At 54.4% G+C, this 25,692-nt stretch overlaps 1 protein-coding gene across 36 annotated transcripts in view; it reads right to left on the bottom strand.

Annotated features, from left to right (window-relative positions):
- Window positions 1-2,987: 2,987 nt before the first annotated feature.
- Window positions 2,988-25,692, bottom strand: part of DIP2A (disco interacting protein 2 homolog A) — a 90,388-nt gene continuing 67,683 nt past the window's right edge. For 9 of the 36 annotated variants that reach the window (XM_033856292.2, XM_073804619.1, XM_073804621.1 and 6 more), the window contains 16 exons: window positions 24,952-25,153; window positions 23,987-24,096; window positions 23,821-23,901; window positions 21,349-21,472; window positions 16,339-16,460; window positions 16,121-16,232; window positions 14,817-14,926; window positions 14,183-14,313; window positions 13,360-13,609; window positions 12,969-13,139; window positions 11,028-11,089; window positions 10,400-10,457; window positions 7,580-7,654; window positions 6,132-6,306; window positions 5,483-5,606; window positions 2,988-4,928 (listed from right to left, as the gene is read on the bottom strand). In XM_033856292.2, the coding sequence (XP_033712183.1) occupies window positions 4,676-4,928; window positions 5,483-5,606; window positions 6,132-6,306; window positions 7,580-7,654; window positions 10,400-10,457; window positions 11,028-11,089; window positions 12,969-13,139; window positions 13,360-13,609; window positions 14,183-14,313; window positions 14,817-14,926; window positions 16,121-16,232; window positions 16,339-16,460; window positions 21,349-21,472; window positions 23,821-23,901; window positions 23,987-24,096; window positions 24,952-25,153 (2,160 nt within the window). In that variant the 3' untranslated portion in view covers window positions 2,988-4,675. Of the gene's footprint in view, window positions 4,929-5,418; window positions 5,607-6,131; window positions 6,307-7,579; window positions 7,655-10,399; window positions 10,458-11,027; window positions 11,090-11,267; window positions 11,633-12,968; window positions 13,140-13,359; window positions 13,610-14,182; window positions 14,314-14,816; window positions 15,034-16,095; window positions 16,233-16,338; window positions 18,019-21,348; window positions 21,473-23,820; window positions 23,902-23,986; window positions 24,097-24,951; window positions 25,154-25,692 lie in introns of those variants that run through there. The other 27 variants (XR_012331689.1, XR_004526487.2, XR_004526482.2 and 24 more) reach the window with 19 other exon arrangements.

Here is a 25,692-nt window from a genome sequence, read left to right as displayed (position 1 = left end):
GCAAGAATGTACAATGGAGAAAAGACAGCCTCTTCAATAAGTGGTGCTGGGAAAACTGGACAGCTACATGTAAAAGAATGAAATTAGAACACTCCCCAACACCACACACAAAAATAAACTCAAAACGTAAGACTAAATGTAAGACCAGACACTATAAAACTTTTAGAGGAAAACATACGAAAAACACTCTTTGACATAAACAGCAAGACCTTTTTTGACCCACCTCCTAGAGTAACAGAAATAAAAACAAAAATAAGCAAACGGGACTTAATTAGACATAAAAGCTTTTGCGCAGCAAAGGAAACCATAAACAGGACAAAAATACAACTCTCAGAAAGGGAGAAAATATTTGCAAATAAAACAACAGACAAAGGATTAATCTCCAAATTACACAAACAGCTCATGGAGCTCGATATCAAAAAAACAAACAATCCAGTTAAAAAATGGGCGGAAGACCTAAATATACATTTCACCAAGGAAGACGTACAGATGGCCAAGAGGCACATGAAAAGATGCTCAACATCACTAATTATTAGAGAAACGCAAATTAAAACTACAATGAGGTATCACCTCACACCGGTCAGAATGGCCATTATCAAAGAATCTAGAAACAATAAATGCGGGAAAGGGTGTGGTGAAAAGGGAACCTTCCTGCACTGTTGGTGGGATTGTAAATTGATACAACCACTATGGAGAACAGTATGGAGGTTCCTTAAGAAATTAAAAATAGAACTACCATACGACCCAGCAATCCCACTACTGGGCATATACCCTGAGAAAACCATAATTCAAAAAGAGACATGTACTACAATTCTCATTGCAACACTATTTACAATAGCCAGGACATGGAAGCAACCTAAGTGTGCATCAACAGACGAATGGATAAAGAAGATGTGGCACATATATACAGTGGAATATTACTCAGCCATAAAATGGGACGAAATTGAGATATTTGTAGTGAGGTGGATGGACCTAGAGTCTGTCATACAGAGTGAAGTCAGTCAGAAAGAGAAAAGCAAATACCGTATGCTAACACATATATGTGCAATCTAAGAAAAAAAAAGGTCATGAAGAATCTAGGGGTAAGACGGGAATAAAGACGCAGACCTACGAGAGAATGGACTTGAGGATATGGGGAGGGGGAAGGGTAAGCTGTGACAAAGTGAGAGAGTGGCATGGACATATATAAACTACCAAACGTAAAATAGCTAGCTAGTGGGAAGCAGCCGCTTAGCACAGGGAGATCAGCTCGGTGGTTTGTGACCACCTAGAGGGGTGGGATAGGGAGGGTGGGAGGGAGGGAGACGCAAGAGGGAAGAGATATGGGAACATATGTATATGTATAACTGATTCACTTTGTTATAAAGCAGAAACTAACACACCATTGTAAAGCAATTATACTCCAATAAAGATGTTAAAAAAATAAAAATAAAATAGAGCTGGAGCAGCCATTCCAGACGGGGGGGCGGGAAAAAAGATGTGGCACATATATACAATGGAATATTACTCAGCCATAAAAAGAAACGAAACTGAGTTATTTGTAGTGAGGTGGACGGACCTAGAGTCTGTCATACAGAGTGAAGTAAGTCAGAAAAACAAATACTGTATGCTAATGTGTATATATGGAATAAAAAAAAAATGGTACTGATGAACCTAGTTGCACGGCAGGAATAAAGAGGCAGACGTAGAGAATGGACTTGAGGACATGGGGTGGGAGGGCGAAGCTGGGGCGAAGTGAGAGCAGCATTGATATATACACACTACCGAATGTAAATAGTTGGCTGGTGTGAAGCGGCAGCACAGCACAGGGAGATCGGCTCGGTGCTTTGCGATGACCTATCGGGTGGGATAGGGAGGATGGGAGGGAGGCTCAAGAGGGAGGGGATATGGGGACACGTGTATGCATATGGCTGATTCGCTTCATTGTGCAACAGAAACTAACATGATATTGTGAAGCAATTATACTCCAATAAAGATTTAAAAAAAACCCTTGAGGGACTTCCCTTTTGGTCTGGTGGTTAAGAATCCACCTTCCAATGCAGGGGACGCAGGTTCGATACCTGGTCGGGGAACTAAGATCCCACATGCCGCGGAGCAATTAAGCCTGCACACCACAACTACTGAGCACGCGTGCTCTGGAGCCCGCACCACAACTAGAGAGCCATGCGCAGCACAGTTACTGAGCCCGCGTGCTCGGGAGCCTGTGCGCCACAACTAGAGAGAAGCCCGCGTGCCGCAACTAAGACCCAACGCAGACAAATAAATAAATTTTTAAAAAGAATTAAAAAAAAAACCCTGCCAAATAGAACACATCAAACGAGAAATTAAAATGACCACAAACACGTGAAAACATACTCAGCATCACTGGACATGATACTTATTTGACTATCAAATTGACAAGGACTTATTTATTTATTGCCGGTGCTCTCAGGCTGCCAGGAAAATGCTTCTCCCACGCTGCCTTGTGTGCTTCCGAGGGCAGGGGCGCCCAAAGCTTCACACCTGGCACGAACTCTACCTGTAGGAACTGAGCCCAAGGCAGGTCTTGAGTCTGAACACACACCCGCGAGGAGGTTCACGGCAGCACGGCTGAAACGACGCTGACACTGAGCGAGTGAATACAAGCTGCATGCAGTCGAGCCCCCCTCCCATATGACACTGTCATTAAAACATTTAGAAGAATATATGTAACAGATTAAAAGTCTAATTTATTAACTACAAAAGCTGATTATAAAATTATAATAATCGATCCTAATTTTGTAAAAGTGTTTTAAAGGAAAAAATAAATCCTTGAAAGGATTTACATCAAGTACTAATGCTGTCATCACCGAGAGGTAGGATTATGGGACATTTAAATTTTCTTCTTTATACTTTAATGTGCTTTGTAGATTTTATGCTGTAGCTTTTATATCCAGGAAAGAAGAATGCATAATAAAATACATCGTATTTGGGGTAATTTTAAAAACCTTTTCACACATTTCAAAATGCAGAATTACAAACAGTCAATAACTTTATTAACATAATGATATAAAAATTTTAGTGTGATATACAGAATTCCCAGAGAGTAATTTTAAAACATTTTAATGCTTCTTAAAATCTTAATTTACAAGACACCTTGTCTTACTGCCACCGACCTTTCAATACAAAAATTTTATAATGTTTGTTTGTTATAAAACTACAACATACAAGGCTGGGTAGTTCTTCCCCTGCTGGCCATTCTGCTATAAGGAATGCCCATTAGTCAACTCCTAGGACCTCTGTATGTCAAACAATAAATTACATAGATTATGTACACAATTACAAGAGGACTATTCAAACTCCAGCATGTTGTTACCCACCACACTGCGGGCCAGCGCTGCAGGCCGACAGCTACCGGGCGCAAGCCACTTGGAGCCGAATACGAGCCACACGTGAGAGCTGGCCCAGCGAGCCGGGCCTTTTTGGTGGAGAACGTAAAGTGGTAGAGAATTAGTAACAACTTTGTTAGGTACTGATCCAGGCGAATTCCAGAAAAGCCTGGTTGTTCTAGGAAGCATGCATGATTCATAAACTTTCCCACCCTCAGTCCCTGACAACTGGTAACATACTCTTCATTAGTGATACAAAAATACTGTCTTAGATTCGAGCTTCACTTCCAATTCTTAGAAGTAACTAAAGGATATCACGTTTTCTTCTTTGATTTAGACTTACTATAATATTATACCACTCAGTCTGGTCAAGTTAGAATAAAATAACTGAACATGATTTGGCCAGATCTTACAGGCACACAACTCAAAACGCAACAGCAAGGGGCAAGGCTCTCCTGGGCTGGGCCCCTCGGCTGCACTGCCGGTGCTCAGCAGACATCACCGAGGACGGAAACCTCACCCCACCGGGGCTTCCACATCTGTTGACGTGGAATAAAAATAATAATTCAGTACACTTCCGTGCAGTGAGAAGACCTTCTACTGTGGTTATGAAAACAAGCACTTCAGTTGAAGAGCAAGAAATCAGAAACTTAGAAAGTGGTTTAAAACTCAATGCTGGTTTATCTTTCCGAAACAGAGCACCTCACCTGACGGCCCCAGATGGCCCCTGTCGAGCATTAGTGACCACACAGGCAGACAGCCGTGCACACCTGTTTCAAGAGAGGAAGCATGTGCGTCCAGTGCCTGGTCTGGGGCCCAAAGGTGGGCAGGGCGGCCAGGCCAGGCTCACTCCTGTCCACCAGCCTTTCTGGGCTCCACGCTTTCCTGTGAATCAGAATCGAAACAGCTGTACTTGGGCCTCAAATTCCTCCTAGCATAAATTCTATATATGAACTTGTCATTTGAAGTGGGAAAAAACATTTGAATTTTTAAAATTGAGAACTGTATTTTCAGCCTAAAAAAGTGCAGACTCACACCTGCAGCTCCCGCAGCGCCCACACCAGGCCTCTTTCCCAGTCACCCCATCTGTTAAAATACTGACATTCATGCTTCTGTAAATGTCCTTGATAATAAAAAGATTTCTTTGAATAACTCAGGAAGTGGTTTTTAAAATGAGATGGACCTGTAAGAGCGTAGGAGGCGGGGCACCGTGCTCCCAGGGCCTGGGGTCCGCTCCCTGGGGGCTGCAGATGCTGCTGTGTTTTCACACATCCTAGCACCTCCGACACGCCCCGAGGCCCCTCTCAGGGCTGGGGTGTGAGCTGTGCTCACATGTTGTAGGCGACGTAGATAGGATCCAGCTGGTCGGCCAGGAAGCCGTCACGCAGGTGCATGCGCTGCTTCTCCCCGCGGGAGTTGATGGGGATGACACCTGGGTCCACGATGACCACCACGCCCACCACCAGGTGATGCTCCTCCAGCACCACATTCGTCACCAGGGCCACCAGGTCCAGTGCATCCTGTTCCAGTCCATCCAGCTCCACCACCACCACCAGCAGGTTGGTCCAGGTGAACACGGCACTGCAGGGAGAAGGCGGACGGTGTCACACGGGGTCGGGCACAGGCTCTGGGGCTGGGAAAGGGCATCAGAAAGAGACCAGTGGAAAAAACCAAAGTAGGTTCACTGACGTCACCCTCCTGCTCAAGGTCAGTTACAATTCAAAGGCCAAGTTAAGTGTGTTTTACAGGAATATCTATTCTAATTAAAGTTCTCGCTAAGAATCAAAAATATGTGATGTCGAAAGCTGTACCTTTCCCAAGGCAAGCTCCCTAGAAAGTGAAGAAATCCTGAGTCTTAACCATTTAAATTAGGAAATTCATGTTAAAAGCTGAAGCATTTCAGGATAACCATGGAGCTCTCACGTTTTGCCTGTGCATTTGCGGACAGACTCTTAGCTTAAGACTGATTAGGAAGAGGAAAAACCAAGCAAACCCAAACAAAGGGTCTCTGGCCCGTGATCCCAAGAGCGTGTCTGGGGTCTGCTCCTGGAGAGGCAGGTGGCTGCCTCACCTGCATGGCCGAAGTGCCTGCCCTGGCCCCGGAGAGCTGGGTGAAAGGCGCCCCAGGCCCTCACCACTCAGCGATGCTCCTGTGCGCCCGGACCACTGACGTCTCGATGTCGACGGGGTGATAGCGCATGCCCCTCAGCTCCAGCGTCTCGTCCAGAGACCCCACCACGTACAGCGCATCGTGTCGCTCTGTGGACAGCACAGTTCGCCCACCTCAGCACGGCACGCGGTGCCGATGGCTGGCGACTCAAACCTTGCCTGACAACACCCTCCTGCCACGCTCGGCCCCCTGAGATTCAGAGAAGTTACGCCCATGTCTGAATATGTATTTAACAAAAACTTTTGCTATCTCTGGAAACGAAGCAGCAGCTACAGGGGCTCCCAAAAGTTCTGATGGCATCTGGCCAGCGTGCTGTGGCCAAGGGACTTTGAAAGCTTGGGGGGCCGTGTGGGGAGGGCCCAACAGATGGCTAGCGAGACGCGCCCACGGCTAAGCCTGGGGGGCCCACAGCCTCTGCCAGCAACCCCACATCCTCCACAGAGGCTGGGGTCCAAGACCAGTGAAGGAAAAAGAGTAATTTTCAGAGAAAACCGTGTCAGGGCACCTAGAGACACGAGCTCCTAGCGAGGGGCGAGGTGAGTCAGCGGGGGCCCCCAAGATGCCACCCGCATAGGGCTCAGGTGCCGGTATGGGGCTGCACAGGGACCCCTCACCTCCACTGGCGTCGGTGAGCTCTGTCCTTCGGAGGAATCCCAGGAAGCCAGTCCTTGCCCAAACGGTCTGCGTGTCTCCGAAACTCAGCCGGGCACTGAAGTGGTCGGCGTGGAGCCCCTCCTCCCCATGGACCGTGTAGTACCCAGTGGCGCTGTGCGGGCTACTCACCCAGACCTGGGGGCCCAGGGGACGAGGGGGTCAGTTGCCACGGTGCCCGGCACAGTCTGTGCCGATTCACGGCAGCAACGCCACAGCACACGGGGGTGGGGCGGGGACGGGGCACTTGAACTAAGTTACAACAACAGGCATGGAAAGCAAGCGACTGTCCTCCTTCAAACGAACCGTTCCCCTCCTTGGACCCCGGAGAGACGCCTGTGGGACAGCGATGTACTGGGAGCAACCTGCACGTGCACACGCACACGGGGCCAGCAAGAGTCGGGGCGCAGACCCGCCTGCACGTGGGCTAACGGTGCCCAGAGCGTCACGGGCCCCCAGGGACCCCTTCTAAAGCCAGGGCCCTCCAGGACCCACAGGCGGCTCCCGACTGACTACCAGGCTCTAGGTATCCCCCAAAAGCAGGGTCCGAAAGAGGAGACAGCGTGGCCACATGGGTCCCGGCCTGGGGCAGACCTGCCAGGACTGTCTTGGGACCCACTGCTGCCCTAACAGGCCTGGGCCCAGCTGGCCAGGAAGGGGGTAGGGTTGGGGCGAGGCCCCAGGCAGAGCACACCCAGCCCTGGGACTAGGACACCTTTCCTGGCCGATGCGGCATGAGCCCCAGGTCCACCCATGCCCTTGTCCCAGCTGGTCAGGGGCCAGGCAGTGTGTGTGGACACCCGTGGGTGCTGCCCTCAGCAGTGCAGGATGCTGGCCCCCAGGCCCGGAACTGGGAGCTGAGACCATTCCCACCGAAACAGACCAGCCTGGGCACCCAGGCTCCACCTGCCGTCCTGGCCACCAGGTACTGGGTCCCACCTGTCCCGTTACTCTAGACCAGGTGCTGTACGCAGGCATAACAAGGACCCCAGCACAGCCTGTGTCCTGGGGCAGTGAGGAACCCCCTGCCCCGTGTCCCCAGGATGGAGAAAACCACCCCTCTTAGCTACGGGGTCTGCCCCGTGCTGTCCCTCACTGGGGGCTGCAGGAACTTCTCTTCAAGGGACAGCTGTTTCCTCCATGGCTGCTGGCTCCTGCGAGGCTCCTTAAGCCACCCAGTGCCCTGCAACTCAAGGTTTCCCTCTGCTAGTGGGGTAACAGGGTGGGGGGCTTCATCCCAAGGGCAGGACCCTGAAATCCTACCCAGGGACTGGGTCCAGGAGCACAAGCACTGTGGGGACAGGTTCCCCAAAGCACGTGCGACCCCAAAGGTTCAGAACTCCCGAATCCGGGGCAGAACGGGGAGGAGGGTGAAGAGCAGGTCCGGGGCGCTGGGGCCCCGCCGCCTCACCTCGCCCAGGTGCGAGTCTCCAAGGGGCCCTCTGGTCTCGCTGTGGGCAATGATGACCTTCACTCCAGGGAGGATCTGCAAGGAGAACCGTGCTCCGGGTCAGAGGCAGCACGGCCCTCCTGACTCAAGTGCATCAAAACAACGTCCTTCGAAGCTGATCCAAAGGATGGGACACGTACACGGGGGTGATCAGGTTCAGGAGCCAACCTAAATCTGACTTTGAATTTTAACAGGAGACATTTTAATAGAGAAAAATAAATTCTGAATCCTAGCAAAATCATCCAGTTCCTGAGAATGGACCCTATTTTGGACGGCAAGAGGGGTCGAGGGGGTCCTTCCCTGAGGCCCCCTGTGAGAGCTCACGAGTGCCGGGGGTCCACATGCCTCGGCTGCGTCCCCCCCTCACCCCGGCCCCCCTGAGCCTTCGGCTCTGGATGGAAACCTGGCCCCCAAGAGGCCTTCCTGCCCCCAGATTCAGAGTGGAGCAGCTGCTGAGCACGGGCTCCGGGCCCACCAGGGGCCGTGGAGAAGACTCCAGGGGAGTGTGCCCCGGGTCCAGGACCCCCGCCGGGACTGTGGGGCCTCACTGGGCTCAAGTCAGACCACCTGGCTGCTCCTGGACACCTGTTCTGTGTCCTCAGTTCCCCAGGTATAAAACGGGAGATGACAGTGGAGACCTGCAGGCAGTGGAGGAAGGGACGAGTGGTCACAGGAGGTCGCCGTGGCTGGCGCCAGACCCTCCTCTCCTCGTGCTGCCTCTACAGCCCTGGTGGGGCCGTTCTGTTTCCCCAGATGCTGCTGACCCTCCGACCCCTCCCCGTGTGGCCCACCCACCCACCCAAACCCTGAAGCCAGAGGTCTTTCCAGGACCCAGGTCTGTCAGCGCCAATTTATCATAACAGAGAAATACGGGGGGAAAGTCCATCAAAAACGGATGCACAGCCATGTGTGATAGGAAACAAAAAGGCACCAGAAAGCATTAAGAATTGCGTTTGCAGAAAGGACAACGCGGGCTGCACACAAGGCGTTTCTGTGTGCGTGGGAAGGACAGGAAGGGAGCCCTGGCCTGTGTCCACACTCCCCTCCTCCAGGGTCTGTGCCTTCCTTCCCAGGCCCCACGCCTACCTGCCCATGAGAGCGCCCTTCTCTCCTCCTCCCCTCCCCCCAGTGTAGTTCCCGCACGCAGGCCTCCCCGTGGCCCCAGGACCTTTACGCCAGCTGAGCCTTCTCCCCAGGTCTCTGCTCCTCCTCTGGGGCGGCCCCTGCTGGTGCACAGCCCCCGCCTGCTCCTCCCTCACATTCACCGCGGGCTCGTCCTGCGCTGCTGCCCGCGGGCACCTCCCCGTCTCCCTGGGGACAGCTGTGGCGTGCGCTCGGGCAAGTGCGAGCAGAGCAGGGGCTGTGACGAGCCCTCCTCTGGTTGTGCAGCTGCAGAGGGAGGCCCAAGGCCGGGGCCGGGGCGCAGGCCTTCCCCCCACCATCACATTGTCTGACAGTTCCTGGGGGCCTTCTTCCTTCCTCTGAACCTCTCCTGCTTCTGAGAACTCCTGTTCTCCTGGCTCTACGTCTGCTGGTCCCTCACGGTGGCTCAAAGTTTTTCCCTGGGTGCCCTCAGGTGGTCTCACAGCCCCACCACCTGAGCCCACTCTGGGCCCCTGAGATTGCACCAGGCCTGGACTGCTTTCATGGTAAACTGCCACTGTGGTGGGGACCACTTCCTGGCTGTCACCTGGGCCACGGGCTGAGTTCTTCCAGGCCCCAGTGCGCTGCTCCAGGGCCGCCATGAAGGCAACAGGCGCCCCGTGGCCTCAAGACCCAGCAGTGTAGTTCCTTCTAGATCTCTGCACCTGAGGTCCTCCCTTTTGGGAACTGGAACTCAGATGTAGACATAAAGACTTAGCAAGTGTGTGTGTGTGTGTGTGTGTGTGTGTGTGTGTGTGTGTGTGTGTGTGTGTGTGTGTGTGTGTGTATGTGTGTGTGGTGTGTGTGTGCGGTGTGTGGTGTGTGTGTGTGGTGTGTGTGTGTGTGGTGTGTGTGGTGTGTGGTGTGTGTGTGTGGTGTGTGTGGTGTGTGTGTGTGGTGTGTATGTGTGGTGTGTGTGTGTGTGTGGGGTGTGTGTGTGGGGTGTGTGTGTGGGGTGTGTGTGTGGGGGGTGTGTGTGTGTGTGTGGTGTGTGTGGTGTGTGGGGTGTGTGTGTGGTGTGTGTGTGGTGTGTGTGGTGTGTGTGTGTGTGGTGTGTGTGTGTGTGGTGTGTGTGGTGTGTGTGGGGTGTGTGTGGGGTGTGTGTGGGGTGTGTGTGTGTGTGGTGTGTGTGTGGTGTGTGTGTGTGGTGTGTGTGGTGTGTGTGTGTGGTGTGTGTGTGTGTGTGGTGTGTGTGTGTGGTGTGTGTGTGGTGTGTGTGTGTGGTGTGTGGTGTGTGTGTGGTGTGTGTGTGGTGTGTGTGTGTGGTGTGTGTGTGTGTGTGTGTGTGTGGTGTGTGTGGTGGGTGTGTGTGTGTGGTGTGTGGTGTGTGTGGTGTGTGTGTGGTGTGTGTGGTGTGTGTGTGGTGTGTGTGTGTGTGTGTGTGTGTGTGTGTGTGTGTGTGTGGTGTGTGTGGTGGGTGTGTGTGTGTGGTGTGTGGTGTGTGTGGTGTGTGTGTGGTGTGTGTGGTGTGTGTGTGGTGTGTGTGTGTGTGTGTGTGTGTGTGTGTGTGTGTGTGTGTGTTTGCAGTGAGGAGAGGCCTCTATGTCAGCCCAGCCCAGCCCGACCACAGGGGTCTGTGCTCATGGCGAGCACCTCCCAGGGACGATGCAAGCGTGGAGGCCCAGTCCCCTGCACTACCTTTCCAGACTCTGTCAATGGCAGACTGTGCGGAGAACCCCGTTCCACCAAACGTACCCTAAAAATTAACAAGGGAAAAATTTCAGAATAAAATTTACTACACAGACAAGAATCTCTAAAAAGGCAACTCACAAGGTAGTCAGAAATTGATTATCACTGCGACAGCCAGTCCATTGACAACAGCCAAGCCTTTAGCCTTTTGATCAGGACCTTGCTGTGACCTTGGAGCAGTGACTTCGGGTGCGTGGTGCACCAAGCACTGCTCAGGGCAGGAGCTGGCTCTATGTCCTCGGGGGGCCCCTGGCCAGCTGGCCTCGCCCCCCGGGAAGCTCCACCATGGTTTACCTCAAGCTGCATTTGAGGATCCAGAACTGGGATCCGGCTCCAAAGATGGGAGGGACCCCGACCCGCAGGTACACACCGTGGCCCCCGGGACATGTCTGCTGACATGATGCCTCTGTCCTGCCCAACGATGGGCTTACTTGTTTTCTACCCCATAAAAAGCCACGTGTCAAATGCTCGGTCACTCTTGGAAGGTCATTCCCTTCCTGGTCGTGGGAATGACTGATCAAGGGAGGACAGGGATGCAGGGGAGGCCCAGGCTGCCCGGGGGCCTGGGTGCTGTTACCTGTCATGGCGCAGTGCCCTCATGTCCACGTAGACGGTCGTGGGGTCCGGGCCGGCCGTGCCCTGCAAGGGGAGCAGCAGAGGTACGTCCACTCGGGCCTCACACCGTGGTTTCCAGGGGCATCGCCTCCACACGGGTGCAGCTGGGGGACAGCTCCTCCGGCCCTGGGGGTGGGGTGGGGCCGGGAGGGCAGCTGCTCTGCTCCCAGCAAGAGTCTGCCTTCCTGCAAACATCTACAAGGCTTGGTACCATCGAGGGAAACCTCCAGTAACACTGAAGGAAGATGTCAAGTCAAACAGTTTCACATTTCAGTCCTGATAGCTCTATTCCCGCTGGTCTCTAAGAAAACACTGCTATGGGCTTTGAGGCATTTCCACTGAGCCATGCTCGCTCCGACCTAATTCTCCTGAGGACTGAGCACAGCGAAGCCCCACCAGGGATTTGCCAGAATGACGTCCTCACTCTCTCTCCTCTCATCTGACAGCTGACGTTGGCCCCGATTACAGGACAGCACGTTCCTTTTCATTAGATAAGGAACATCAAGTTACACGGACACTCTGCCCCAGCATCATTCTCTGAAGATCCCAAAGCGACCTATGTCTGCCCTGGAATGAAAATGGAAATTTTTTCATTGAGACTAAACACAGCCCTTCCTCCAGAGGCAATTGATTAAAATGAAGGTTAAATGCTTCTGAAAATACTTTCTGTCTTAAATTCAGTTACAAAGGAGCTTTTGTAATATGTCAAATAACGTCCACTGTGAGCAGAAGAAACACGTATTTGTCTGGAGTTCATGAGAGGCCACGTGAACTCATGGGAAGCACAGAGGCACCTCGAGGGCGAGGTCAAGGTCGTACCTGCTCAGCCAGCTTTCCCAGCCAGTTGGGCGGACAAAGGAGGCCAGCAGAGGGAGACAGGGAGGAGAAGCCACAGGAAACACAGAGAGCACAGGCACGTGAGAAACACAGCTGAGAGAGAGCAAAGTGCGTCACTGCATCTCAAAGTGCAAACCAAGAACGTCCCAGCAAGACTTCTGCTGCCCACGTGCTGATAAGCAACACAGATGCCATCGCGTTTCCAGGAAGGAGGGGCCGGGCTGCCAGACGTTGAGCAGACAGAAGGGCTGCGCTGACAGCCACCGACCCTGCGCCAGCAGCCGAGGTGCAGTCGCACTGTCTACAATGGGAGGACCTCACGAGGGACCACCCCGCTCCTCCTGCCACTCAGCAAGGGTCCAAGCGAGATGGTCAGCCGTCTCCATTGTGGAGAGGCTGTCGCAGGAACACCAGAACAACAGGATGCCCGCCTCTGCAGTCGAGACCCTCCCTGTGTCCGGCAGGCACCGGCCAGTACGGGCTTGGGGATGAGGAACTGTGGTTCCCCTGAGGCCTTTCCTCCCAACAACTCCTGAACGTGGGTGCGTGAGGCATGCAACGTGGTTTAGAAAGAAGTGGGACTGAGGTACTAGTAGGAATCTGGAGAACAGGCAGAGTCCCCTGCATTCAGCAGCAGTAAACAGCGCTGCACTGGAGTGAGCTGTTCTGAAACTTCGTTTCCTTTTAATAAGTAAAATATCTTAATGTACCAAAAAGGAATTCTGGGCAATATAAACTATCACACTCGTTAATGTTTCCATTTAAAATTGCTAGATGTCTTAAAAACAATTAGGTTATTCTTGCTTTAGAATATTAATTGCATACCATATCCAACTTAGAAATTCTTCCAGATAATAGTCACTGGTCAAAAACATTTTGATTTTTTCAAATAAGTCTTTGTTCATCAAGAACAGAATATCTTTTAAAGTAAAATGCTCAGCTCTCAAAGCTAACGTGCTATTTGGAAAACGCAACATCAAAGGCTGGGAGGACCAGAAAGTACCCAAGGCCGACGGAGAAGCGCAGCGTGTGCACGTGGCGCCCAGCGGGAAACCCTGCCGCCTACCTGGAGGCAGATGGCCACGTTGACCCTGCAGCCAAACGTGGTGCTCACAGCACGTGCAGGCAGACCCAGGTCCCTGAACAGCTTGGAGAAGGACTGTGTGAGTGCGATCCTGGGCCGCTCCTCGGCCACCACCATGCAGGTGCGCACGCACGACAGGTTCACGCCCTTCATCTGTGGGAAGAGTGGGCGCACACCGCCGGGTCTGAGCGTAAAGGCCAAGCTGCTCGAGCCCCGCCTCCTCGGTTCTGTCTCCCCCGCTCCGCCGCTCCGCCCTCTCGGCTCCGGCCCCTGAGGCCTCGGAGACCCGGGGTCGGGCCCACCCTGCCCTGCGCCCGCCCCCCTCTCCTCCCAGGAAGTGCACCATGGGTGTGTGTCGGGGTGGGGAGCTCACAGCAGGGGGCGGGGCGCCCCGGGAGGGTTTTCGGCTGCTGGGAGAGGTCCGGGGCTCTCTCCAGGCCCGGACGGCACGCACCCTGAGCACCGCTGTCTGCGTGCCCAGGCCCCGGGCGCACATCTCCATCACCGAGTAGGAGCAGAAGGTGACACGGGCCTTGTACTGGCTGACAGCCCACAGCCACAGGGACACGTTGGTCTCCAGCTCCGGTGGGGGCACCAGCACCGACTGGTGTCCCGAGTAGACACTGCGACAGCGACAGGGGCGGGGTCAGCACCCGTGTGGGCGCCTCTCCCGTCAAGGACACTGCCCTTCCCGGCAGAGCCCACCCTTTCTGCTCTGGCCGAGTGGGGCTTTCAGTAGAAAACTTGGGGGCGCAGGTCCCGCCACCAGCACTCAAGGATCCAGGGTCGCTGTCAGGGATGGGCCAGCCGGCAGGGACGGGGTTCTGCTTACAAAGATGGGTTCCTACTTCCCTGTTCTGGATGGAATTAGTAGTAACGGAGAGTGTGCACTTAATAAAAAGGCATTTTTACTCTTTTACTCAATTTCAGACCCGAACTCCAACCCACCAAACACCCACACAAACCAACCCACTCACACATGTATCCTCTGCTTGGTGGGCGTCAAAAATGTACCTTAGAAAGGGGACGTCTGAAGAAGCAATTCAGCTGGGGGTGGGGTAAGGAGTGGGGGGGTTCTACCTGCACACTCACCCTCCACTCCCCTGCACACTCAGCTCCACTCCCCCGCACACCCACCCTCCACTCACCTGCACACTCACCCTCCACTCACCTGCACATTCTATCTGCACACTCACCTGCACAGACACCACAGGGCAAAGCCGAGGCCACAGTAGGGGTCGAGGCAGATGGCGATCTGCCTGGAGGGGTACAGCTCACACTGCAGCTTGATGGAGCGGCACAGGGCGCTGGTGGCTGCGTGCGACATCTTAAGGGGTGAAAGGAAAGCTCTGCTCAGTGATGTGAGGGAAGAGGGAGGGCTGACGGCAGTGCCTGCTGCCCACAGCAGCCGGACACCTTCACTTCCCGAAAGGGTGGCTGGCCCCAATCCCACACACACCAATCAGTACCCAGGCACGGCACACTAGGAATCTTCTAGGCGAAAGTGCAGGGTAATAGAGACCTTTAGTGGAGCGTTTGGTGCCTGCTAATGTGACAGACTCATCCAAGTCGCCTGGTCCTCGAGGCCAGATAGTCATGAATCAGAAAGTTTAGACGTTACCATAAAACACTAAAATACGCATCACTCTCAGGCTAACCTAATCCTGGGGTATATTGGTATTTAACACAAACTTTAAGGAGCAAAACTGCTGCTTTAAGCTCTGGGAGGAGGAAGGGCCTGCACAGACCTGCAGCCAACACCCTTCTGCCCTTTGCCCGCCCACTGTGTCAGGGGCCGGAGTGGAGGGGAGCTCCAGCCAGAGGACCCACCTTCACACCCGCCAGGATCCCCGTGGTCGACACGCTGAAGTCCAAGTATGCGAGCACATCTGGGGACGGGGGCCTGAAGATGCTGGCCACCTTCTTCTTGGGTATGTCATCTGTCGGTCAGGAGACATGGGTGGCGTGGATGCTAGCTCAGGTTCTCGTGGGGAGAGAGGAGACAGGACGCACCTGGGGAGCTGGGGAGCTCAGAGCAGAAGTCAGGCTGCGGGAGAGCAGGCCGCGTGTGCACGCAGGGAAGGTCACGTGGAACGGACCCTCGCGACCACGCCGAGCATGTGGGGATGGGGACAGGGGACGAGGTGGACACAGAGGGCTGGAGATGGGCCGAGAGAGCCCCACAGGAAAGCTCAGAGGAGCAGGGACTTGGCCAGGGTCCCGGAGCCTGTGATGGAGCCAGGATTACCGACATCTCTGTGCACAGTAAGTGCTAAGGATGGGCCCCCAGGGCTCTGGGTGCTTCATCGCATTCCTTCAGGACCATGAGATGGGCACAGCACTGACCACGCACAGGTGGGCACAGGCGAGGCGAGGGCAGGGAGCGGGTGAGGTGAGGGGACTCCCCGGAGCCCATCTGCTCCCGGGCCCACCCCTGGGCACCCCGCCAGCCGCCCTGGACCAGCTCCCCGTGCCTGTTGCTGGTATCAGGCAGGTGGCCACTGACAACACGGTCCCTGACTTCCTCTCGTGGGCAGTGCCCTGGTGGGCAAGGACAGGCACCTATACCCACCAGGTGCGATGGGGAAGGAGGGACCCCTCTCTGCTTGCCGGCTGGCACCCATGTGGCCGTGCACCTCGAGTTACCGATGGAGCCTGGAGGGTGCTGCTGGTTTGGGGTGTCTTGATGGTTGACCCAACAGGCCAAGGCAGAGGGGGCCCACAAGCATTTCCTGGGGCGCGGGAGCACACACCCATGATGGGGACCCAGGACGGGTGTGTGTGTGCTGTGGGCACCGTCTATGTCCCCGCAACTGCCAACCGCTGCGCGGGCATGAAAGGCAGCAAGGGGAGCTCGTCCACAGGCGCCGGGCCTTGGAAGGACCTCTGCTCCCCACCAGCCGCCCTCCGTTCTGCGCGCCCGGCTCTAGGCTCGAGCTGGTGGACATAGGCTGTCAGGCACCCAGCCGGCGAGCCTCCTGTTAGTAGCCTCTCACCATTTACTGAAGCTGCTAAGCTGCTCTTAGCCAACCTTTATGTTTACGTGGCGACAACGCAATCCCTACAACAAAGGAAGGAAAGGGGGCTGATCCTGGCGGGGCCAGCGAGCACACCAACGCAGCGAGGACGCGCACCTGTATCTAGAATGGTCGGCCAGGTCCTGACGTCCACGGCGGCCAGTGCTTCTTTGGACTTGAGCAGCCGCGTGATGGCCTGCGTCGTGAGTACGCACGCAGACTTGCTGACCTGCAGGGCACAGGGGTTGAAGGCACAAGTGAGACTCGGCGCCTGGGAGCGAACTGCACACGGGCCCACGGTCAGGTCCGCCCTGCCGGCCGTGGTGCCTGCCTACCTCCACAATCATCTTGACGGTGGGAAGTGTGGTGGCGAGGTTCTGGGGGTGCGGGGGCCGCACAGTGACGGGCACGCAGCCGCAGTACAGGCAGCCGTAGAAGGCGGCAATGAGGTCCACCCCTGGGGAGACACATGGTCAGAGGGCGTCAGCGGGTCAAAGGCTGCTCTCCACGTCCAGGGCCATGGATCCACGAGAAAGACCAGGGGCCTCACCTGCTGTGCTTGAACAAAACCACCCTCCCCCACACTAACGGTGTGCACTGAACAGCGCTGTTGCGGAGGGACAGAGAGCCACCCCGCTGCAGGTCACCCCCGCCCAGACACGGGGAGGCCGGGGGGGGGGGGGGCGCAGTCACGGCCCAGAGGAGGCCATGGAGGGCGGGTGGGCAAGCTGCCCACCCCGGAAGCCCTGCACCTCTCGCGTGCATCTGCGCCCTGACATGGGGGGCCTGGCCGCTTCTCCAGGGAGGCCCACACCCCTGGGGATGGGCCAGGATGTCCCTGCCCCGCTCTCAACCCCGCGCCACAACGTGGGACCACTGACTGCTCCTTCAACTCTTTCATGTGTTTCAAGTTCTGGGGGGAACTGTACCACACTTAAAACCCATCTTCCCCTCTTGAACTCAGTCCGACTTGAGGACACCTGAGTCCCACACCCTGGAGACTCCTCCAGATGTTGTCCTCAAATCACACAAGGCACTGCCTGACAACATCTGGCTACCAGACACCAGTCTCAGGCTGTTTTGATTCCAGGGTCAAAATAAATACACAACGTTTAACCCAGCTCACGGGTTTCACCAGATTACAAGTTCACGATGCTCCATCAGGGCCAGGGGTACTCAGCACGGTCATCTTTACGGGCCTGAGCCCACCCACCAGGGACCACCCAGGAGACAGAGCCAGCAGGCAGGTCGACACGCGTGTGAGCATCCTCACACCCAGCAGGGCCACTCTGCCCAACGCGCCACAAAGGTATCACCAAACTGAACACATGAAAGCACCATCAGCAACTCACTTCCACGAGCTCATCTAGCTCCTGCTGTCCCTGCGTGTGCATCTCCTCTTGTCCTGGCATCACCAGGCGAACATGCGGGGCAGCCCTGTCCCTGCCCGCACCCCACCTGCAGCTCCCAGAGAGTCACCCCAGGGCCACACACCCCTGTAAGGAGAAAGTCCTGGCCCCTCACAGTAAACCAGGGAATGCACAACACGTGCGCACGCACACACACACACACACGTGCACACACACACCGGTGTGCATCTGCAAAACTTCAAGCAGGGTGGGATCTGCCCTCCAGCTATTCATTATACTCTCCACCTGCTGGTAAGGTTGTAAATTCAGGACTTCAACAAGCATTTTCCTTTATTCACTAAAAATTTTTTATAAACAGTGTTAAACATGCCCCAAAGAGAGAGAGGCGTTGGGCCTCCTTCCGTCTTTTCTCCTATTCTCCTGTTACTTCAGCAACCCTCACCCCCAGCATGTCCTCACGCTGCACGCCTGCAGCTGCAGCCCGGAGCCCCTGCATGGCCGTGGTCCTCCCAGGCTCTCCGCCGGGTGTGGATGGTGATGGCCGGGGCTCCCGAGCGGCTTTGTCCCTGGCCTCATCTCGGCCGGGGAGATGTCTGCCTCACACTGAGGCCAGGGAGACGAGAAGAGTGGGAGATGCAATCAGTCCTGGAGAGAAATGACCGCACGTTCCCGGGACCGGAAAGAGCAGCGTAACTGTAACGCCAGTGGGAGCCCGAGGTGTCCGAGCCGTCACGCGTCCACGTCCAGAAACAGGCCGGGCCGCCAGCTCGCCCTGGCTGCCGGGCAGGGAGCCCTCCATGGCAGCGCCCTGGGAAGAGGCCCCCAGATCCCACAAGCAGAGAGAAAGTGCCCAGCACAAGTCGTGTCCTGCCAGACACACTGAAAAGAGACGGTACTCAAAACCTGAGTCAGGAGTTCCAGAAGCATGAAAAAGAGGGAGAAAAGGCAGTAACGAAAAAGAACAGTTTCCTGAGATGAAGATTAAGTGGGCAGGAAAGTGAGAGAGGACCTAGACCCAGGCGTTTCCCAGTAAAATTCCTGAACTAGAACTAACAAGCTTCCAGGCAAAACAACAACAGACTTATAAAAGGGGGAAAAAAGAAAATCACCTACAACCCTGGGGAAGCACCTGCCACGCCAGAGAAACCTGTGATTCCTGTTCCAGCGAAGGCCCAGGCCGCCCAGGAAAGGGAAAGGGAAAGGGAAAGGTCTTCCGAGTGCCACCACCCATGCGCCAGACGCAGGAGAAAAGCATCCCCTAACAGCCAAGCAGCAAACTCCCAGAGCCAGGACCCCAAGACAAGGCAGGAGAGGCAGAGCGGGCGCCGACGGGGAAGATGGGCTATAGGGGCCGCACTGGGCAGAGTGAGGGGATTCCACAGGAGCCAGGTGGCACCGGAGGGAGCCGGGGGGGCTGGGAGCCCCCAGGAGGCCCAGACATCCCGACTGGGGAGGCGCAGGCATCTTGTTCCCACAACTGTGGGTCTGATCAGAGAGCAGGGCGAGGGACGGAAACCGTTCACCCACTCACCAGCGCCAGTGAGCAGCCATGAGGGTTTGGGGCCAGCAATCCAGCCCAACACAGAGAGGCCCACGGAGTGGGGCTCGGGGCTCAGGGTGTGGGGCGCAGAAGGAGACGGGAGGGGTGGGGGGTCCGTGTGGATGGCCCGGGGGCCAAGTCCCACCCAAGGTACAAGGAAAAGAATCAGGGGCAGATGGTCATCTGTCCAGACAAGGTCAGCAGATAAGAACTGCAGCCCATTTTAACATGTGCTAAAATGCATTAAGAAAATGATGCAAGATATGAAAGAATAACCAAAATCAGAACTAGAAAAAAGAAATGAGGAAAGAAGTAGAAATTATAAAAAAATCATTTCAGAAACGAAGATGGAACTAGAAGGAGCCCAAGAGCAAACAAGACAATGGACACAGAAACCACGAAGAGGACGAGACTGGAAACTCAACGGAGACACCCCTGGGGAAAACGACAGAGAAGACCTAACACGTGGGCCATGGGAGCAGTCAGGAGATGCGAAGAAAATCAAAGCAAGGGAAGGGACAGAGAAAAGACTACGGTTCTAGAAAACTTCCTTGAAATTAAAAAAAAAAAAAAAAAAGATTTGCATCTTCTTATTTAAAGATACTTTATACATTGTACGGCATTGATGGTATAGTGGTGAGCGTAGCTGCCTTCCAAAGATACCTTAGGTAAGAGAATGCCGCCCTGTAATAATCAATGTTACAACCATATGCCGGACTTTAAGAAGGGAAAAAAAATGTCCTTTTGGCACCTAGAGCAAAAAGGCCAGTGACTCATAAGAGGAAGAAAATTAGATTATCGTCAGACTTGATGCTTCAGGCCAGGAGAAAATGGACACATATTTGAGAGGCTCAAGAAAAGAAAATGTGAGCCAGGGATTTTTTTATCTAGCAAAAACAACTTTCATTACGAAGTGTACAGACTGTTACCAACAAGCAAGAACTCAGGGGATACTGTTCCAATGAACCTTCCTGAGAAACCAATTAGAGAACCAGCGTGGCAGAAAGAGACTGAACGCAGTCACTGGGACTGAGGGTGAGGAGAGGCCGGCTTTGCAGGCCCCCAGCCCCACCCGCCCCGGTGACACAGAGAGCACAGCTACAGGGAAAACGGGTGGAGAAAGCACGTGTGAAAATATTTAAGCTGCTTTCAAAAATCACACAGGTGGTCACGTATTACTACCGTTATTTTGGAGGTGCTGCTTGTGACACAGGGTAAAGCAAGTGAGTGATCTTGGGATATTTGAATTCTATCGACTCCCATCCTGGAGAATCAGGATTCTCAGTAGGGAAGAAGGGAGACACAGGCGTAAAGCAGACGGAACGTCAAGAAGGGTTCAGTAAAAGCCTGTAACCCTGAATCTGATCAGGTGCAGCAGTATGAACTCATGAGCCACTGCCTGTCTCCAAGATATAATTATTATACTCATTTTAAATCAGACCTCTGTTCAAGGAAAGGGCCAACGGCCAGCGGCCAGCCCAGGAGGGACGAGCCCCTGGCCCAAACTGGTGCTGTGAACACCAGGCTCCACGGAGAACTGGCCGGGGCACCTGGTCCCAGCAGACAGCAGGAGGCATTAGGACGGGAGGTCACACCCGAGGACGTGGGAGCAAGCTCCCACTAGGGTGCGACAAGAAACAGAATTCATTTCATTGATAGAAGGAAAGAAGCAACACTTACTCTACCTTTCACAGCTGAATTCTACCACTGGGTGACCAGATACTAACGAGGGCAAGTGTCTGTTTATAGTTTACGGCTGATAAGTGAAAAAGAAAGGACAGAACACCACTATTTAGTGACCCTTAAAGCGTTAATGAACGCGGGACAGAGAATGTCAATGGCTGCTAGCGTGCTAATTCCGCAAAAGAAAGAAACAGCCTTAGGGTCTTGCGAGGGAGTCTGACCCCGGGTTCCCCGTGGGAGCCCAGGAGCAGCCGCCCGCCCGGCGGCATACACGGAGCCACCCCAGACGGCGGAGACGCTCCAGGGCCACAGAAGAGATGGACAGAGGGCAGCCTGCAGGTTAAAGGAGACTTAAAAATATATCAGATTTAAAGAAAATCGGCAGACTAAACTGTGATGACTAGGACGCTCATCTGGGTGATCAAACTATGGAGAAATGGAAGAAATGGTGACCACAGAGGTCAGGACAGAGGCTACTGTTGGAGAATGGAGGAGGTGGTTGGGACGGGAAAAGCAAAGATCCATTTCTCGACCTGGTTGGTGGTTACAAGGGTGTTTGCTTTCTAGTAATAAAACAAAGGGGAGAGATACGGGAAGAACAGCCAGATGAAGAAAGCAAACAGAAAGGAAAGGCTGCACTAAGACAGGCAAGAGTGGACTCACAATTACACACAAGTGCTCACAGGGGTGGAGGCACGCGTGACGGGAGCGCAGGGTGGGCACGGGCAGAGGGCAGGCCGGCAGGTCCTCACCTGGGGGGTAGACCAGGGCCACGTGGGCCCCGGTGGTCAGCCTGGCCTTCTCCATCAGAGCAGCGGCCACTCTCTCAGCCTTTTTGTGCAGCTGGATGCAGGTGGTGGTGCTGGTGACTGTGCCCTAGGAAAGCAATCGTGGGCACTGCTGAGCGGGGGGCAGGGGACGACCCATGGACACTCCGCGCACAGCCCGTGTCTGAGCCCCTGTGGTCAGGAACCAGGACAGGTGCCACTCCAGACCCATCTGCAGTCTTCTCAGAGCCTGGTTGTCCACCACGGTCAAAGACTTGGCGACTGAAGAAAACCCTTTTGGCCATTATGATAAAATATTTTAAATATAACAGTAGTATAAAGAATAATGTAATAAACACCCAGTTTTTCATTACCTAGTATTTTGCCACGTTGTTTCAATGTCTCTTTTATAAAATAAATCACCACCACTCTACATACACCCCCAGTTCCATCCTCTCCCTCCCTAAAAGCAACCCTTATCTTGAATATAAACACACACAAGCAAATGAGAAACAGTAAATACAGGCCCCTAAACTGAACCCTGATGCATGTTCAGGCACCCCATCCACCAGGTCCTGGGGCCTGGGTCGCCACAGGCTGCTCTTTCAGGGAGCCTGGGCGGACGAGTGGCTGGTGGGGCACCCCGCACCTGGGCCTCTGCGGAGGAGAGCTGGGCCAGGGACCAGCTCCGAGCTGACCCTCCCTCCCCTTGCCGACCCGAGTCAGGGCTCACAGCTCTCTCGGTCCTTCTCAGGAGAAGTACAGCGCCACTCGGCCTAACCACCACCGGCCTCCAGGACAGCCCGGTGCAGCGTCCAAATCCCTCACTGCTCCTTGGCCGAGGTCGCACCACGCAGGTCCGGGAGCTTTGCACAGCTGGTCAGACTCTCCTCACACCCAAGCCGAGGTACAGAGCGCCATGCCAGGCACGCACCGGGAGCCCAAAGGCCCAGAGCCCCCCCAGTCCCCAAGGCTAGGGGCCACCTCGTGCCAGGGACACCACCTGCTAGGCACAGGCCTCCTCCCGGGTCGAAAGCCGGCATATCCTTGGAGACCTAAGGACAATTCAAACCTCAGAAGGTTGACAAGCCAAAAGAAGTGCAAAAACTTACAAGTTTTTGGAATGCACCTGGAGAAGGCCAGGTGGTCTTCTGTTGGTTCCTCCTGAGCTCTGAGCTTTAAAGACGATCATGGGGTCTTCTCGGCTGACTGTGCTCCTGGTGGTGTCTCTGGACACGCCCACCCACAGCCCCCTCCTCCCTGGGAAGTGCTCCATCTGCACAGGCGCTCAGCCCCCACGCAGGCCACCCTCGATCCCGCGGGCCTGCCTCTGACCCCCCCTCACACGCGCCTACATCCCCACGTCCTCTTCTCTGAATGGCCATCTCTCGCCTGGACCACGGCCCCCTGGCCCGCTGCTCCCACCCTTGCCCTCTTACAATCCAGAGGAGTCGCTCGGAATCACGGGCCCCATCACACCCCTCACGGCTCACGCCTGGGGTCAGCCCAGTGCCCCGGCCTCGCCGCCTCACAGCCCCGGCTGCACTGATTTTCAGCTTCTCGCCATGAGCTGACTTTATCTTGGTCAACAGTTACTTATTGGCTTTAGAGTTCCATCAGCCACAGGAAGACTTAATTCACTGTCTGGCGAACAGGGGCCTTTTCTGTCTTCTTTAACACTGTGTATGTAGCAGGCAGCAATCAATATTTTTGAATGAAGGAGCAGTGGCCAGTAATGAGCAGGACTGAAAGCCAGGCTGGTGTTTCTCTTTCTGTTGTTTTTTGGCTGCACCATGCGGCATGCACGATCTGAGTTCCCCAGCCAGGGACTGAACCTGGGCCCCCTGCATTGGGAGTGCAGAGTCTTAACCACTGGACCACCAGGGAAGTCCCAAGGCCAGTGTTTCTAAGACGTCAGAGCACAAGCGTCCTCATTGGCCCGGGAGCGCCTGACAGAGAGTCATGCAGGGTTTTCATTGTTATTTTTCATGTTTTCATAGTTTGTCTACGGGCCCACAACTTACAGTTTCTCCTTTATACCCTAGAAGCCCCTGGTATCATGTAACGCCCGCTGAAAGGTACCCAGGATCAGGGCAGTAAGCAGTATTTGTCATGTTAAAGCTATCAACAAATGTAGAAGGTCTAAATTCCTAATCTTTACAAAATAAACATTTCCTTTTAGTTCACTTAGGAGTACTTACATGCATACTATTCATAATCAAAAGACAAGGTAATGAGAATTTTCCTGTTAAATATAAAAGCCACAGAAAGGTAACTGTGTGGCTTGTGTGGAAGCTGAGGCTCCCACAGAGAGAGGCAGGCCAGCCGGGGCCTGGGTGCCAAGGCTTGCTGTTCTCCAAACGTGAGGCCTTGAGCCTGAGTGCCACAGCTGGGAAACAGACCTCAGCCCCCCTCCTAGGCGGGCAGCGCGTGGCCCGCAGGCGTGGGCGGCCTCACCTTGGCGCTGAGCAGCAGGAAGAGCAGGTGCTCGGGCGTGGTGCTGGCCCGCCAGCGCAGCACGTCGGGCAGGAACAGGAGCTGCGGGGCGCACGGGGGGCGCTCAGTGCTGGCGGCTTCCCACCCGCCAGGGAGGCCCCTCCTCCCCCCAGCCACCCACCCTTACCTTCCTCGCCTGGTCACTGTCCTCCAGGTGAGACAGCTCCCTCCCCGAGGCCTGAGCGATTCTCTTCCCAGCGACCAGGTTCCCAACAACCATGGAGGCTGGCCCAACCTCTAGAAAACGAGGGGGGATTGCGAGTGAGAGGTGGGTGCCGTCTGAGAGGTAATCATCACACAACTTTTTATTTGAACAGGCAGGCATTTAATTCTTCACTATGACACAGGTGTTCGGGAAACCAGCTACAAGGGTTATGCTAAGTGACAAACAGAATCTCTCTCTTACAAACAAACCAGATGGAGACATTCACCACATGGCAGATGCCCTGGGGAGATATGATTTGACCTCAGCCGCAGCTAAACTCTTAATGTATTTATCTCATTGTTTTACTGGTTGTGTTTCATTTAATGGTATTTTATGTGTGTAATGATCAACAAAGGTTAGCATTTACTAAAAATTTACATTACCAAAGGAATGAAAAACTGTACATAAGAGTTAAACCAGGGAAGGGAAGTTGACCGTTTGTTGGGGCTTCCTAGATCAACCCGGTGACTGTGGCTGATGACAGAGCCGAGTAGCAGCACGCGCGGCACCCACAGGCCCCATGGCCTCGGCGTGGCCGGCGCCCCACGGCACAATGGTGGCCGCAGCGGCGCTTTAGATTTCAAGCTCCAGGGCTGCTCTTGGGCATCAGTTCTGCCCCCAGGGAGCAGCCTCCACAGCTCAGACGCCAGGCCTGAATCCAGTCCTGGGGTGGGTGCTAACAGGCGGGGGGAACCCCCATGCTGGGGACGTGGGGTTGTGCTCTCCCCTGGGGGGCAGGAGGTGGGGACCGACCCGGTGTGCCGTTCGCTCTGGCTCTTAGCCCCGACCCCAGAGATGGAGCGTTCAACAGGGCTGCACCAGTTAAACACAAGCGTAGCTGCCGCAGTCTGAAGACAGAATAGACGTGTTGTGTGATGTACACTAACCTGGCTGCTTCTGGCGAGGCTTGGGAAGGTTGGTAACACACGTGTGAGGGCACATTAACACGTTACACGGGTGCAGCATCCCCTCCAGAAAGCGCTGTTTGGTTTCAGAAACGTGAATCCCTCCTAGAGGGGCCTTGGGCAAGGTGTTCGCAGGAACCAGGGCCAGACAGTACACGCCCACCTGGTGGATGCTGTCGATGGCCTGGAAGGGGGGGCATGAGACGGGGAACTGTGACCTCTGGGACGTTTTGCTAGAAGAGAAACATGGCGAGGCGAGTGTGCATTTCCTATCACTTACACACACGTTCTGTGTATGTACACAATCGAATATAAATCTGTAACTGCTCACATTAAAAAAAAGCCGTAAAGGTAGTTAAGTGACTTCCTGTGGGAGAAGCAGTGAACAGCAAGGCAGGCAGAAGCTGGACTCCTCTGAATACACCTTGCTTTCAAATTTGGAACCATGTATATATTTTACACACAAAAAACTTAAAATTTAAAAAAGCAATCCCTAACAACTGAAAGTAAAATAAAACGAACTCAACCAAAGTGGAATCAGGTTGGTAGCCCAGCCCCAGAGAGAATCTATTTATAGTGACTTTAAACACAGGAATTTCATTAATCCAGTCCCACGGGCAAAAAGAATTGAAAAAACATCTTAAGCTGCGCTCGGAAATTTCACACTTGAGAGGTAGTGTGGAGACGGTTATTTGGAGACTGTGCTGTGTGCAGAGTGGCCTC

The sequence above is a fragment of the Tursiops truncatus genome, chromosome 4 (assembly GCF_011762595.2).
Source record: "Tursiops truncatus isolate mTurTru1 chromosome 4, mTurTru1.mat.Y, whole genome shotgun sequence".
Taxonomy (NCBI): Eukaryota; Metazoa; Chordata; class Mammalia; order Artiodactyla; family Delphinidae; genus Tursiops; species Tursiops truncatus.
Note: the sequence above shows the minus strand (reverse complement) of the source record. Positions and strands in the feature narration are given on the sequence as shown.